This window comes from Gadus morhua, chromosome 5 (genome assembly GCF_902167405.1).
Source record: "Gadus morhua chromosome 5, gadMor3.0, whole genome shotgun sequence".
Taxonomy (NCBI): domain Eukaryota; kingdom Metazoa; phylum Chordata; class Actinopteri; order Gadiformes; family Gadidae; genus Gadus; species Gadus morhua.
Window position 1 is genome coordinate 22,390,026 of NC_044052.1, and position 16,809 is coordinate 22,406,834.

At 51.9% G+C, this 16,809-nt stretch overlaps 1 protein-coding gene across 6 annotated transcripts in view; it reads left to right on the top strand.

The window, feature by feature from the left end:
• hectd1 (HECT domain containing 1) overlaps positions 1-16,809 on the top strand; it is a 43,692-nt gene that overhangs the window by 12,000 nt on the left and 14,883 nt on the right. For 4 of the 6 annotated variants that reach the window (XM_030355735.1, XM_030355737.1, XM_030355736.1 and 1 more), the window contains exons 12-27: positions 863-1,004; positions 1,939-2,109; positions 3,125-3,347; positions 4,709-4,972; positions 5,444-5,655; positions 6,977-7,123; positions 8,647-8,741; positions 8,953-9,058; positions 9,614-9,748; positions 9,945-10,084; positions 10,512-10,724; positions 11,322-11,599; positions 12,132-12,305; positions 13,049-13,999; positions 16,141-16,362; positions 16,493-16,626. In XM_030355735.1, the coding sequence (XP_030211595.1) occupies positions 863-1,004; positions 1,939-2,109; positions 3,125-3,347; positions 4,709-4,972; positions 5,444-5,655; positions 6,977-7,123; positions 8,647-8,741; positions 8,953-9,058; positions 9,614-9,748; positions 9,945-10,084; positions 10,512-10,724; positions 11,322-11,599; positions 12,132-12,305; positions 13,049-13,999; positions 16,141-16,362; positions 16,493-16,626 (3,607 nt within the window). The remainder of the gene's footprint in view (positions 1-862; positions 1,005-1,938; positions 2,110-3,124; positions 3,348-4,708; positions 4,973-5,443; positions 5,656-6,976; positions 7,124-8,646; positions 8,742-8,952; positions 9,059-9,613; positions 9,749-9,944; positions 10,085-10,511; positions 10,725-11,321; positions 11,600-12,131; positions 12,306-13,048; positions 14,000-16,140; positions 16,363-16,492; positions 16,627-16,809) is intronic. The other 2 variants (XM_030355738.1, XM_030355739.1) reach the window with 2 other exon arrangements.

The following is a 16,809-nucleotide window of genomic DNA, read 5'->3' on the forward strand; positions in this document are numbered from 1 at the left end:
CTGTGTGTGTGTATAATACTGTGAGTATGTTGATAGTGTGTGTGTACTGTGTGTGTGTGTGTGTGTGTGTATAATACTGTGTGTACGTTGATAGTGTGTGTGTACTGTATGTGTGTATAATACTGTGTGTATGTTGATAGTGTGTATGTACTGCATGTGTGTATAATACTGTGTGTATGTTGATAGTGTGTATGTACTGCATGTGTATAATACTGTGTGTATGTTGATAGTGTGTGTGTGCTGTATGTGTGTATAATACTGTGTGTATGTTGATAGTGTGTGTGTGCTGTATGTGTGTATAATACTGTGAGTACGTTGATAGTGTGTGTGTACTGTATGTGTGTATAATACTGTGTGTATGTTGATAGTGTGTGTGTACTGTATGTGTGTATAATACTGTGTGTATGTTGATAGTGTGTGCATGCTGTATGTGTGTATAATACTGTGTGTATGTTGATAGTGTGTGTGTATAATACTGTGTGTATGTTGATAGTGTGTGTGTATAATACTGTGTGTATGTTGATAGTGTGTGTGTACTGTGTGTGTGTATAATACTGTGTGTATGTTGATAGTGTGTGTGTGCTGTATGTGTGTATAATACTGTGTGTATGTTGATAGTGTGTGTGTATAATACTGTGTGTATGTTGATAGTGTGTGTGTATAATACTGTGTGTATGTTGATAGTGTGTGTGTACTGTGTGTGTGTATAATACTGTGTGTATGTTGATAGTGTGTGTGTGCTGTATGTGTGTATAATACTGTGTGTATGTTCATAGTGTGTGTGTGCTGTATGTGTGTATAATACTGTGTGTATGTTCATAGTGTGTGTGTCTAATACTGTGTGTACGTTGTGTGGTCGCAGGAAGGCGAGTCTGGCCCTGATCAGGAAGATGGTTCACTACAGCAGTGAGCTGCTCCTGAAGGAGGACGGCGTCCACACGCTGTACATCCACAACCTGCCCACCGTGTTAGTGGAGATCACTGCTACTGTTCTGGACCAGGAGGTACACACTGCTGCACACTGTGCTACACACTGCTGCACACTGTACTACACACTGCTGCACACTGCTGCACACTGTACTACACACTGCTGCACACTGTACTACACACTGCTACACACTGTACTACACACTGCACTACATTTACCAAACACCATATACTACACATTATAGGATAATGTTAGCAAACTATACCATAAACCTATACTTTATAATCCTGGACTATGGTGATACTATGCTAACCTTATACTATGCTCACATAGTACTATACACCTGTTCTTGATACTACTATGATGATACTCCTAACCCAATACGTTACTAATATAATGCTACACCTCTACTTGATACTACTATGATGATACTACCTTAACGTAATACTATACACCTCTACTTGATACTACTATGATGATACTACCTTAATGTAATACTATACACCTCTACTTGATACTACTATGATGATGCTATCCTACTGTAATACTATACACCTCTACTTGATACTACTATGTTGATGCTATAATAAGTTACTAATATAATACTACACACACCTGTACTTAATACTACTATGATGATACTATCCTGACATTATACATTACTAACATAATACTACACCTGTTGTTGATACTACTATGATGCTGATACTATAATACGTTACTTACATAATACTACACCTGTTGTTGATACTATGATGATACTATAATACGTTACTAACATAATACTACACCTGTTGTTGATACTACTATGATGCTGATACTATAATACGTTACTAACATAATACTACAGCTGTTGTTGATACTACTATGCTGATACTATAATACGTTACTAACAATACTACGGCTGTTGTTGATACTACTATGCTGATACTATAATACGTTACTAACATAATACTACACCTGTTGTTGATACTACTATGCTGATGCCCCCCCCCCCCCCCCCCCTACAGGAGGATGACGACGGCCACCTGCTGGCGCTCCAGATCATCCGGGACCTGGTGGATAAGGGGGGCGACGTGTTCCTGGACCAGCTGGCCCGGCTGGGGGTCATCAACAAGGTGTCCACGCTGGCCGGGCCGTCCTCGGACGACGAGACGGAGGACGAGGCCAAACCCGAGAAGGTACAAAAAGGGGTCAGCGAGCCGTGTACATGGAGTAGACACGGAGTAGACACGGAGGACAGGAGGAGGAGCTAGTGGTGGGACAGGAGAATGAGCTAGTGGAGGAGCAGGAGGAGGAGCTAGTGGTGGGACAGGAGGAGGAGCTAGTGGTGGGACAGGAGGAGGAGCTAGTGGAGGAGCAGGAGGAGGAGCTAGTTGTGGAGCAGGAGGAGGAGCTAGTGGTGGGACAGGAGGAGGAGCTAGTGGTGGAGCAGGAGGAGGAGCTAGTGGAGGAGCAGGAGGAGGAGCTAGTGGTGGGACAGGAGGAGGAGCTAGTGGTGGGACAGGAGGAGGAGCTAGTGGAGGAGCAGGAGGAGGAGCTAGTTGTGGAGCAGGAGGAGGAGCTAGTGGTGGGACAGGAGGAGGAGCTAGTGGTGGAGCAGGAGGAGGAGCTAGTGGAGGAGCAGGAGGAGGAGGAGCTAGTGGAGGAGCAGGAGGAGGAGCTAGTGGAGGAGCAGGAGGAGGAGCTTGTGGTGGAGCAGGAGGAGGAGCTAGTGGTGAAGCAGGAGGAGGAGCTAGTGGTGAAGGAGGAGAGGAGGAGCTAGTGGTGGAGCAGGAGGAGGAGCCAGTGGTGGAGCAGGAGGAGGAGCTAGTGGTGAAGGAGGAGAGGAGGAGCTAGTGGTGGAGCAGGAGGAGGAGCTAGTGGTGGAGCAGGAGGAGGAGCTAGTGGAGGAGCAGGAGGAGGAGCTAGTGGTGGGACAGGAGGAGGAGCTAGTGGTAGAGCAGGAGGAGGAGCTAGTGGAGGAGCAGGAGGAGGAGCTAGTGGTGGAGCAGGAGGAGGAGCTAGTGGTGGAGCAGGGGGAGGAGCTAGTGGTGGAGCAGGAGGAGGAGGAGCTAGTGGAGGAGCAGGAGGAGGAGCTAGTGGTGGAGCAGGAGGAGGAGGAGCTAGTGGTGGAGCAGGGGGAGGAGCTAGTGGAGGAGCAGCAGGAGGAGGAGGAGCATTGTGATGACATCAGGCTCATGTCTCCCCCACCAGGAGGAGGAGGTGCAGGAGGAGGCCAGGGAGATCGTCCAGGGGAAGCCGTACCACTGGAGGGACTGGTCCATCATCCGGGGGCGGGACTGCCTCTACATCTGGTCAGACGCCGCGGCGCTGGAGCTGTCCAACGGGTCCAACGGCTGGTTCCGCTTCATCCTGGACGGCAAGCTGGCCACCATGTACTCCAGTGGCAGCCCTGAGGGCGGCTCGGACAGCTCTGGTACGGACACACACACATATGGAACTGTCTCTCTGTGTCTCTCACTGTCTCTGTGGGTCTGACTGTCTCTGTGGGTCTGACTGTCTCTCTGTGGGTCTGACTGTCTCTCTGTGGGTCTGACTGTGTCTCTGTCTAACCGTCTCTCTGTGGGTCTGACTGTCTCTGTGGGTCTGACTGTGTCCCTGTCTGACCGTCTCTCTGTGTCTCACTGTCTCTCTGTGGGTCTGACTGTGTCTCTGTCTGACCGTCTCTCTGTGTCTCGGTGTCTCTCTGTGGGTCTGACTGTCTCTGTGGGTCTGACTGTGTCTCTGTCTGACCGTCTCTCTGTGGGTCTGACTGTCTCTCTGTGGGTCTGACTGTCTCTGTGGGTCTGACTGTCTCTGTGGGTCTGACTGTCTCTGTGGGTCTGACTGTCTCTGTGGGTCTGACTGTGTCTCTGTCTGACCGTCTCTCTGTGGGTCTTACTGTCTCTGTGGGTCTGACTGTCTCTGTGGGTCTGACTGTCTCTGTGGGTCTGACTGTGTCTCTGTGGGTCTGACTGTCTCTGTGGGTCTGACTGTCTCTGTGGGTCTGACTGTCTCTGTGTGTCTGACTGTCTCTCTGTGTCTTACTGTCTCTCTGTGGGTCTGACTGTGTCTCTGTCTGACGTCTCTCTGTGTCTCACTGTCTCTCTGTGGGTCTGACTGTCTCTGTGGGTCTGACTGTGTCTCTGTCTGATCGTCTCTCTGTGTCTTAGTGTCTCTCTGTGGGTCTGACTGTCTCTGTGGGTCTGACTGTGTCTCTGTCTGACCGTCTCTCTGTGGGTCTGACTGTCTCTCTGGTAGTCTGACCGTCTCTGTGTGTCTGACTGTCTCTCTGTGTGTCTGACTGTGTCTCTGTGTCTGACTGTCTCTCTGTGTCTGACTGTCTCTCTGTGTGTCTGACTGTGTCTCTGTGTGTCTGACTGTCTCTGTGTGTCTGACTGTCTCTGTGTGTCTGACTGTCTCTCTGTGTGTCTGACTGTGTGTCTGACTGTGTCTCTCTGTGTCTGACTGTCTCTGTGTGTCTGACTGTCTCTCTGTGTGTCTGACTGTGTCTCTGTCTCTGTGTGTCTGACTGTCTCTGTGTGTCTGACTGTCTCTGTGTGTCTGACTGTCTCTCTGTGTGTCTGACTGTGTCTCTGTCTCTCTGTGTCTGACTGTCTCTGTGTGTCTGACTGTCTCTGTGTGTCTGACTGTCTCTGTGTGTCTGACTGTCTCTCTGTGTGTCTGACTGTGTCTCTGTCTCTGTGTGTCTGACTGTGTCTCTGTCTCTGTGTGTCTGACTGTGTCTCTGTGTCTGACTGTCTCTCTGTGTCTGACGGTCTCTCTGCCTCTCTGCAGAGTCCCGCAGTGAGTTCCTGGAGAAGCTGCAGAGGGCCCGCAGCCAGGTGAAGCCCTCCACCTCCAGCCAGCCCATCCTGTCCTGCGTGGCCCCCAGCAAGCTGACGGTGGGCAACTGGTCCCTGACATGTCTGAAGGACGGCGAGATGGCCATCCACAACTCAGACGGCCAGCAGGCCACCATCCTCAGGGAGGACCTGCCCGGCTTCATCTTCGAGTCCAACCGAGGGACCAAGCACTCCTTCACCGCCGAGACCTCCCTGGGTGAGACGGCTGCTGCTACTGGCTGGCTGCTTCTACTGGCCGGCTGCTTCTGCTGGCCGGCTAGCTGGCTGTGGCTGTGTGTGTGTGTGTGTGTGTGTGTGTGTGTTTAACTCTGTGCGTGTGGGTGACTGTGTATAACTGTGTTTGTTTGTGTGTATGTGCATAACTCAGCGTGTTTGTGTGTGTTTATACCTTTGTATATAACTATGTGTATAACTGTGTGTGTTTAACTGTGTGTTTGTGTGTATGTATACCTGTTTGTATTTATTTGTATAACTGTGTGTGTGTGTGTGTGTGTGTGTATAACTGATTGTGTGTGTGTGCATGTGTATAACTTGTGTGTGTGTGTGTGTATAACTGAGTTTGTGTGTGCATGTGTATAACTTTGTGTGCGTGCATGTGTATACATTTGTGTTTGTGTGTGTAATGTATGTATGTGTGTCTAACTTTGTGTGCCCCTGTGTGCGTCAGGCTCAGAGTTCGTGACGGGCTGGAGCGGGAAGCGCGGCAGGAAGCTGCGCTCCAAGCTGGAGAAGACCAAGCAGAAGGTGCGCTGCGCGGCCCGCGAGCTGTACGACGACCACTTCAAGGCGGTGGAGAGCATGCCGCGGGGCGTGGTGGTCACGCTCAGAAACATCGCCACCCAGCTGGAGTCGGCCTGGGAGCTGCACACACACACACAGGTGGGCACACACACACACAGACACACACAGGTGGGCGCGCACACACACACACAGGTGGGAACGCACACACACACAGGTGGGAACGCACACACACAGACACACACAGGTGGGCGCGCACACACACACACACACAGGTGGGCACACACACACACAGACACACACACACACACAGGTGGGCGCGCACACACACACACACACACACACACAGGTGGGCACACACACACAAACACAGGTGGACACACACACACACACACACACACACACACACACACACACACACACACACACACACACACACACACACACACACGGGCACACACACGGACGCACACACACGGGCACACACACGGGCACACACACGGGCACACACACACACACACAGGTGGGCACACAGACACACAGGTGAGCACGCCCGTGCAGGGGTGTTGCATGGTGTGTTTGTCCTAACGTGTGTTACAGTTGTGTTGTAAAGCATGTTACATGTTGTGTTACTTTTTGTGTTGTAACGCGTGTTACATGTGTTACTTTTTGTGTTGTAACGCGTGTTACATGTTGTGTTCCAGTGATGTAACGCGTGTTATACACGTTGTGTTGTAACTAGGGTTGTCGCGGTGTGGACATTTTCACACCGGGTAATACACTCGTGTCAACACCGGCATTACCGAGTATAAACGGTATAAACTTTGAAACTAGGTCAACCGCCATCTTCTCCGTCAACTCTCCTCTCACACTCGGTGACAGCGCCTGGCAGCGCGCCAATTCTCGGTGACAGCTTCTTATAACGTTCTATATATAATGGTAGAATATAATTTTATAGATAATATCACGGCCAATAGCTCTGTGCGCCTCCGGATGGCCGTAGCGCGGGGAGCTCTCGTAGGGATTGGGCTTCGTGGGGTTTGTTTACCGGCGTTGCTATGTAATGTTGTCTTGTAAGGAAGCACGCCAATTTCTTCCACACAGAGCAGAACTGGCCTATTTTACACATTTGTATTTTCCTAGTTATAATTATATTATTCATTTTTACAGATAATCTTTTTTATTACTGGAAAAAATAAATAATAATAACTCGGTGTTGGCCTCAACACCGGTAATACCGTATACCGCGGCAACCCTAGTTGTAACGCTTTGTACATGCTTTGTTACGTTTTGTGTTGTAACGTGTGTAACCTGCCGTGTTTTGTTGTAACACGTGTTGCACGTTGTGTTGTAAAGCGTGTAACCTGCTGTTTTACGTGTTGTGTTGTAACGCCTGTTACACGTTGTGTTGCAACACCTGTTACACGTTGTGTTGTAACGCTTGTTACCTGCTGTGCTCCAGTGCGTGGAGGGCGAGAACACGTGGAGGGACCTGATGAAGACGGCCCTAGAGAACCTGATCGTGGTGCTGAAGGACGAGAACACCATCTCCCCCTACGAGATGTGTAGCAGTGGACTGGTCCAGGCCCTCTTCACCGTGCTCAACAACGTAGGGGACCCTTTAACACTGTCACACTGCTGTATAGTCCAGTACCTACCCTTTAACACTGTCACACTGCTGTATAGTCCAGCATCTACCCTTTAACACTGTCACACTGCTGTATAGTCCAGTATCTACCCTTTAGATCTGTCACACTGCTGTATAGTCCAGTATCTACCCTTTAACGCTGTCACACTGCTGTATAGTCCAGTATCTACCCTTTAACGCTGTCACACTGCTTTATAGTCCAGTATCTACCCTTTAAATCTGTCACACTGCTGTATAGTCCAGTATCTACCCTTTAGATCTGTCACACTGCTTTATAGTCCAGTATCTACCCTTTAACACTGTCACACTGCTGTGTAGTCCAGTATCTACCCTTTAACGCTGTCACACTGCTTTATAGTCCAGTATCTACCCTTTAGATCTGTCACACTGCTGTATAGTCCAGCATCTACCCTTTAAATCTGTCACACTGCTGTATAGTCCAGCATCTACCCTTTAACGCTGTCACACTGCTGTATAGTCCAGCATCTACCCTTTAACACTGTCACACTGCTGTATAGTCCAGCATCTACCCTTTAAATCTGTCACACTGCTGTATAGTCCAGCATCTACCCTTTAAATCTGTCACACTGCTTTATAGTCCAGTATCTACCCTTTAACACTGTCACACTGCTGTATAGTCCAGCATCTACCCTTTAAATCTGTCACACTGCTTTATAGTCCAGCATCTACCCTTTAAATCTGTCACACTGCTTTATAGTCCAGCATCTACCCTTTAACGCTGTCACACTGCTGTATAGTCCAGCATCTACCCTTTAACACTGTCACACTGCTGTATAGTCCAGCATCTACCCTTTAAATCTGTCACACTGCTTTATAGTCCAGCATCTACCCTTTAACACTGTCACACTGCTGTATAGTCCAGTATCTACCCTTTAACACTGTCACACTGCTGTATAGTCCAGTATCTACCCTTTAACACTGTCACACTGCTTTATAGTCCAGTATCTACCCTTTAGATCTGTCACACTGCTTTATAGTCCAGTATCTACCCTTTAACGCTGTCACACTGCTTTATAGTCCAGTATCTACCCTTTAACGCTGTCACACTGCTTTATAGTCCAGTATCTACCCTTTAAATCTGTCACACTGCTTTATAGTCCAGCATCTACCCTTTAACACTGTCACACTGCTTTATAGTCCAGCATCTACCCTTTAACACTGTCACACTGCTGTATAGTCCAGCATCTACCCTTTAAATCTGTCACACTGCTTTATAGTCCAGTATCTACCCTTTAAATCTGTCACACTGCTTTATAGTCCAGTATCTACCCTTTAACGCTGTCACACTGCTTTATAGTCCAGTATCTAACCTTTAAATCTGTCACATTGCTGAATAGTCAACTATCTACCATTTCATTTAGTGTATTGTGTGTGTGTGTTCGGTGTGTGTGTGTGTGTGTGTGTGTTTGTTGTCTATGTTTGTGTGTGTATTGACTATGTGTGTGTGTGTGTGTGTTCTCCAGAGTGCTGACGGGGATGCCAAACAGGACTGCAAGCCTCTGATGGAGAGGATCATCGTGTTCAAGGCGGCCTTCAGCGAGAACGAGGACAACGAGAGGTACGGTCCCACCCCCGCCCCCGCCCCGCCCCGCCCCGTCCTGAGAGGGGCGCCTACTGCAGGCCGTGAAGACCTCTGCTCCGGCCCCCTGCTGACTGTGTGTGTGTGTGTGTGTGTGTGTGTGTGTGTGTGTGTGTGTGTGTGTGTGTGTGTGTGTGTGTGTGTGTGTGTGTGTGTGTGTGTGTGTGTGTGTGTGTGTGTGTGTGTGTAGTCGTCCCGCTGTAGCTCTGGTGCGTAAGCTGATTGCCGTGTTGGAGTCCATCGAGAGGCTCCCTCTGCACCTGTACGACACCCCGGGCTCCACCTACAACCTGCAGGTACACACGCCCTACAGGACGACCCGGTCTGGGGGGTATGATCCAGTGACCATGTGGGGTCATCTTGTGATCATGTGATGTGATGATGTGATGTAATGATGTGATCATGTTGTGTGATCATGTGATGTGATCATGTGATCATGTTGTGTGATCATGTGATGTGATCATGTTGTGTGATCATGTGATGTGATCATGTGATCATGTTGTGTGATCATGTGATGTGATCATGTGATGTGATCTTGTGATGATATGATGTGATCGTGTGATCATGTTGTGTGATCATGTGATCATGTGATGTGATCATGTGATCATGTTGTGTGATCATGTGATGTGATCTTGTGATGATTTGATGTGATCTTGGGACGTGATCAAGTGATGTGATCATGTGATGAGATGATGTGATCATGTGATGTGATCATGGGATCATGTGATGTGATTTTGTGATGACGTGATCTTGTGATCATGTGGTGTGATGATGTGGTGTGATGATGTGATGTGATCATGTGACCATGTGATGTGATGATGTGATGATGTGACGTGATGCTGTGGTGTCAGATCCTGACGCGGCGGCTGCGGTTCCGGTTGGAGCGCGGCCCCGGGGAGACGGCGCTGATCGACCGCACCGGACGCATGCTGAAGATGGAGCCGCTCGCCACCGTGGAGTCCCTGGAGCAGTACCTGCTGAAGATGGTACACACACACACACACACACACACACACACACACACACACACACACACACACACACACACACACACACACACACACACACACACACACACACACACACACACACACACACACACACACACACACACACACACTGCCCCTGACCCCCTGCTGACCCCTCTTGACCTCTGACCCCTGACCTCTCCCCCCCCCCCAGGTGGCCAAGCAGTGGTACGACTTTGAGCGCTCGTCCTTCGTGCTGGTGAGGAAGCTGCGGGAGGGCCAGAGCTTCACCTTCAGACACCAGCACGACTTCGACGAGAACGGCATCGTCTACTGGGTCGGCACCAACGCCAAGTAAGGACCACTGGGATTAGACCAGCACCACTGGGATTAGACCAGCACCACTGGGATTAGACCACTGGGATTAGAGCAGCACCACTGGGATTAGACCAGCACCACTGGGATTAGACCAGCACCACTGGGATTAGACCAGCACCACTGGGATTAGACCAGCACCACTGGGATTAGACCACTGGGATTAGACCAGCACCACTGGGAATAGACCACTGGGATTAGACCAGCACTACTGGGATTAGACCAGCACCACTGGGATTAGACCAGCACCACTGGGATTAGACCAGCACCACTGGGATTAGAACAGCACCACTGGTGGTTTGGTATGGTGGTGCTGGCTACTGTGTGGTTTATTCCTGTGTTGTGATTGGACCTCGGAGGTCATGTGGTCCGGGGGTTGGTTTGATTCTTGTCCCTGCTCCGCCAGGACGGCCTATGAGTGGGTGAACCCCGCGGCCTACGGGCTGGTGGTGGTGACCTCGTCAGAGGGGCGGAACCTCCCCTACGGCCGGCTGGAGGACATCCTGAGCCGGGATAGCTCCGCCCTCAACTGCCACACCAACGACGACAAGAATGCCTGGTTCGCCGTCGACCTGGGGCTCTGGGTCCTCCCCTCCGCGTACACCCTGAGACACGCCAGGTAGGAAACCTAACGCACCTGAACACCCTGAGACACGCCAGGTAGGAAACCTAATGCACCCTAAACACACTGAGACACGCCAGGTAGGAAACCTAACGCACCCTCAACACACTGAGACACGCCAGGTAGGAAACCTAACGCACCTGAACACCCTGAGACACGCCAGGTAGGAAACCTAACGCACCCTAAACACACTGAAACCTAATGCACCCTCAACACACTGAGACACGCCAGGTAGGAAACCTAACGCACCCTCAACACACTGAGACACGCCAGGTAGGAAACCTAACGTACCCTAAACAGACTGAGACACAAACCTAAACTCTCTCTGTCGCTCTGTCTCTGTCTCTCTCTCTCTCTCTCTCTCTGTCTCTCTCTCTCTCTCTCTCTGTCTCTCTGTCTCTCTCTCCGTCTCTCTCTCTCTCTCTCTCTCTCTCTCTCTCTCTCTCTCTCTCTCTCTCTCTCTCTCTCTCTCTCTCTCTCTCTCTCTCTCTCTCTCTCTCTCTCTCTCTCTCTCTCTCTCTCTCTCTCTCTCTCTCTCTCTCTCTCTCTCTGTCTCTCTCTCTCCCCCCCTCCCTCCCTCCCGTCTCTCTCCAGGGGCTATGGGCGCTCCGCGTTGAGGAACTGGGTGTTCCAGGTGTCTAAGGACGGCCAGAGCTGGACCACGCTGTACACCCACGTGGACGACTGCAGCCTCAACGAGCCGGGCTCCACGGCCAGCTGGCCCCTGGAGGCCAGCCGGGACGAGCGGCAGGGCTGGAGGCACGTCCGCATCCGGCAGATGGGGAAGAACGCCAGCGGTCAGACCCACTACCTCTCCCTGTCCGGGCTCGAGGTCTACGGCACCGTCACCGCCGTCTGTGAGGACCAGCTAGGTAACGCACGCCTGTCTGTCTGTCTGTCTGTCTGTGAGGACCAGCTAGGTACAGCCTGTCTGTCTGTCTGTGAGGACCAGCTAGGTAACGCACGCCTGTCTGACTGTCTGTCTGTCTGTCTGTCTGACTGTCTGACTGTCTGACTGTCTGTCTGTCTGTCTGTCTGTCTGTCTGTCTGTCTGTCTGTGAGGACCAGCTAGGTAAACAGCCTGGCTCTTTGTCTGATACCCTATATCTGTTGATCTCCCTCACTCCTCCTGCTCCTCCTCCTCCTCTTGCTCCTCCTCCTCCTCCTCCTCCTCCTCCTCCTCCTCATCCTCCTCCTCCCTCTCCTCCTCCTCCTCCTCCTCCTCCTCCTCCTCCTCCTCCTCCCTCTCCTTCTCCTCCTCCTCCCTCTCCTCCTCCTCCTCCTCTTCCTTCTCCTCCTGCCTCATTTCTGCTCTTCCTCCTCCCTCTCCTCCTCCTCCTCCCTCTCCTCCTCCTCCTCCCTCTCCTCCTCCTCCTCCTCCTCCTCCTCCTCCTCCTCCTCCAGGTAAGGCTGTGAAGGAGGCGGAGGCTAACCTGCGGCGCCAGCGGCGTCTGTTCCGCTCCCAGGTGATGAAGTACATCGTCCCCGGGGCCCGCGTGGTGCGGGGCATCGACTGGAAGTGGCGCGACCAGGACGGCACTGCCGGGGAGGGGACGGTGACCGGGGAGGCCCACAACGGTGAGGACCTGGTGGGACCGGCCCGCGCTGGGGACCGCCCCGCGGAGAATACTAGCTAGTGTGCTAGCTCGTAGCCCGCTCTTAAATACTGACACACAGAGACACACACAGAGACACACACAGAGACACACACAGAGACACACACAGAGACACACACAGAGACACACACAGAGACACACACAGAGACACACACAGAGACACACACAGAGAGACACACAGGGACACACACGGACACACAGAGGGAGACACAGGTACACAAAAAGGGACACACACAGGTACACAAAGAGGGATACACACAGGGACACAAAGGTACACACACCAGGGACACACACAGGTACAAAAAGGTTCACACATGGGGCCACACACAGGGATACAAAGGGACACACACTGAGGGACACACACGCAGGTACACACACACGCAGGTACACAAAGGTACACACGCAGGTACACTCTCGGCGGTTGCTTGCCCCTCTTGCGTTGTCGCCTCTGTTTCTTCTTCTGTCCTTGTCTGTTTCTGCCACACCCCCCCGGCCACATCACTAGACCCCCCCCCCCCCCCCCCTCTTTAAAAGCCTTCCTCTTAGCCTCCCACCGCGGTGAACGTACTGGGCGGCGTGCACCAGTCCAGAGGCCCCTCCCAGTGCGGTCCCCGGTGCGTCCCGTGGTCCTGAGTGTGGGGGTGGCGGCTGTGTGCGTGGGCCGCCTGTCTGACCTGCTGCCCGCTACCTTCCTGTGTGTTCCAGGCTGGATGGATGTGACCTGGGACTCCGGCGGCTCTAACTCTTACCGTATGGGCGCCGAAGGGAAGTTTGACCTCAGGCTTGCGCCGGGGTACGACCCCGAGTCCTCTGCTACCGCCCCGTCACACAAACCTGTCTCATCCACTGTTACAGGACCCGCCTCCGCCGCGCTGGGACCCCCGGCCGGCCCCGCGCCGGGCCCCTCCCCGGGGCCGGGGCTCTCCCCGGGGCTGGGCCAGTCGTGGAGCAGCCTGGTGAAGAACAACTGCCCCGAGAGGGGCGGGGCCAGCGCGGCCAGCAGGAAGGGCAGCACCAGCTCAGTGTGCAGCATAGCGTCCTCCTCCGACATCAGCCTGAGCTCCCTGGGGGGCCCGGGGGGCCCGCGGCCGGACCGCAGGGGGGAGGGGGGCCCGCTGTCGGACACGGGGCTGGGGGTCCCGATCGGCGCGGGGACGGGAGGCGGGCTTGGGTTTGACGGACAGCAGCAGGAGCCCGTGGTGGTGCTGTCCTCGGTGACGGAGGCGTGCCCGGGGCCGCGCGGCGGCGGGGAGGACTCGCAGGACATTGAGTCGGCGGCGGCGGCGGCGGCCGCCGGCGCCCCCACGGGGACGGACCCGGCCGCCGCCATCTCCATGGGGCTGGTGAGCGTGAGCTCGCCCGACGTCAGCTCGGTGTCGGAGGCGTCCGGGAAGGACGCGCCCACCCAGCGGCCCCTCTGCTCGGCGGCGGGGGCGCGGCTCTCGGTCAGCTCCCTGCTGGCGGCCGGGGGCCCCATGAGCTCCAGCGCCAGCGTGCCCAACCTGTCGTCGCGCGAGGCCAGCTGCCTCATGGAGGCCTTCGTCCGCCGCGCGCCCAACATGTCGCGCACCAACGCCACCAACAACATGAACCTGTCCCGCAGCAGCAGCGACAACAACACCAACACGCTGGGGCGCAACGCGCTCAGCACCGCCAGTGAGTACTGATACTACTGTAGTACTACTGTAATACTACTGATACAACACTATCCCTCAGCACCGCCAGTGAGTACTGATACTACCGTAGTACTACTGTAATACTGCTGTAATACTACTGATACAACACTATCCCTCAGCACCGCCAGTGAGTACTGATACTACCGTAGTACTACTGTAATACTGCTGTAATACTACTGATACAACACTATCCCTCAGCACCGCCAGTGAGTACTGATACTACCGTAGTACTACTGTAATACTGCAGTAATACTACTGATACAACACTATCCCTCAGCACCGCCAGTGAGTACTGATACTACCGTAGTACTACTGTAATACTGCTGTAATACTACTGATACAACACTATCCCTCAGCACCGCCAGTGAGTACTGATACTACCGTAGTACTACTGTAATACTGCAGTAATACTACTGATACAACACTATCCCTCAGCACCGCCAGTGAGTACTGATACTACTGTAGTACTACTGTAATACTGCTGTAATACTACTGATACAACACTATCCCTCAGCACCGCCAGTGAGTACTGATACTACTGTAGTACTACTGTAATACTGCTGTAATACTACTGATACAACACTATCCCTCAGCACCGCCAGTGAGTACTGATACTACCGTAGTACTACTGTAATACTGCAGTAATACTACTGATACAACACTATCCCTCAGCACCGCCAGTGAGTACTGATACTACTGTAGTACTACTGTAATACTGCTGTAATACTGCTGTAATACTACTGATACAACACTATCCCTCAGCACCGCCAGTGAGTACTGATACTACCGTAGTACTACTGTAATACTGCAGTAATACTACTGATACAACACTATCCCTCAGCACCGCCAGTGAGTACTGATACTACTGTAGTACTACTGTAATACTGCTGTAATACTACTGATACAACACTATCCCTCAGCACCGCCAGTGAGTACTGATACTACCGTAGTACTACTGTAATACTGCAGTAATACTACTGATACAACACTATCCCTCAGCACCGCCAGTGAGTACTGATACTACTGTAGTACTACTGTAATACTGCTGTAATACTACTGATACAACACTATCCCTCAGCACCGCCAGTGAGTACTGATACTACTGTAGTACTACTGTAGTACTGCTGTAATACTACTGATACAACACTATCCCTCAGCACCGCCAGTGAGTACTGATACTACTGTAGTACTACTGTAATACTACTGATACAACACTATCCCTCAGCACCGCCAGTGAGTACTGATACTACCGTAGTACTACTGTAATACTGCAGTAATACTACTGATACAACACTATCCCTCAGCACCGCCAGTGAGTACTGATACTACCGTAGTACTACTGTAATACTGCAGTAATACTACTGATACAACACTATCCCTCAGCACCGCCAGTGAGTACTGATACTACTGTAGTACTACTGTAATACTGCTGTAATACTACTGATACAACACTATCCCTCAGCACCGCCAGTGAGTACTGATACTACTGTAGTACTACTGTAGTACTGCTGTAATACTACTGATACAACACTATCCCTCAGCACCGCCAGTGAGTACTGATACTACTGTAGTACTACTGTAATACTGATACAACACTATCCCTCAGCACCGCCAGTGAGTACTGATACTACCGTAGTACTACTGTAATACTGCAGTAATACTACTGATACAACACTATCCCTCAGCACCGCCAGTGAGTACTGATACTACCGTAGTACTACTGTAATACTGCTGTAATACTACTGATACAACACCAACACGCTGCTGTAGTACTACTCTAATACTGCTGATACAACACACGCACACAGTACTGCTACTGAGTACTACTGGTGCAACACCAGTACTGCTAGGGGGTACTACTATGATACTACTGTGAAACTACAGTAGTACGTACTACTGTAATACTACTGTACAACACCGGCCCTCAGCACTGCTAGTTAGTATTACCGTAGTACTGCTTGATGTCTTTAGTTTGACGTGTGTGTGTGTGTGTGTGTGTGTGCGTGCGTGTGCGTGTGCTTGTGTTTGCTTGTGTGTGTGTCTGTGTGTGTGTGTTTGTGTGTGTGTGCTTGTGTGCGTTTGTGTCTGCGTGTGTGTGTGTGTGTGTGTGTGTGTACGTAGCGTCTCCTCTCATGGGGGCTCAGAGTTTCCCTAACCTCACCACCACTGGAACCAACTCCACCGTTACCATGTCAACCTCCATAGTGACCAGCAGCAACAACGTAGCCACGGCAACCACCGGCCTCTCGGTGGGTCAGTTGCTAAGCAACACCCTGACGACCAGCCTGACGTCGACGTCAAGCGAGAGCGACACGGGACAGGAGGCGGAGTTCTCTCTCTACGGTCAGTCTCACGCACACACACGCACACACACACAAACACACACACAGTCACACACACACACACAGTCACACACAGTCACAGAGACAGACACGCACACACAGTTACCTTACCCCCTATCGTCTCTCTGTAGACTTCCTGGACAGCTGCCGTGCTAACACGCTATTGGCCGAGCTGGACGACGAGGAGGACCTCCCCGAGCCCGACGACGACGACGACGAGAACGAAGACGACAACCAGGAGGACCAGGAGTACGAGGAGGTTCTGGTACGCCCGTGCACAGCCAGGTTCCTCCGCCACAGGGAGCCCCTGGGGGGTTTCTGACCGTCAGCGGGAGGCCTGCGGTCATTAAGAGGCTCTAGTCCAGGACTATTGGCTTTTATGTTTAAAAAAACATGTTTGGACTTCCTGTTTTCCCCTTATTCTATTTCTGTGGAAACAGGAAATGGT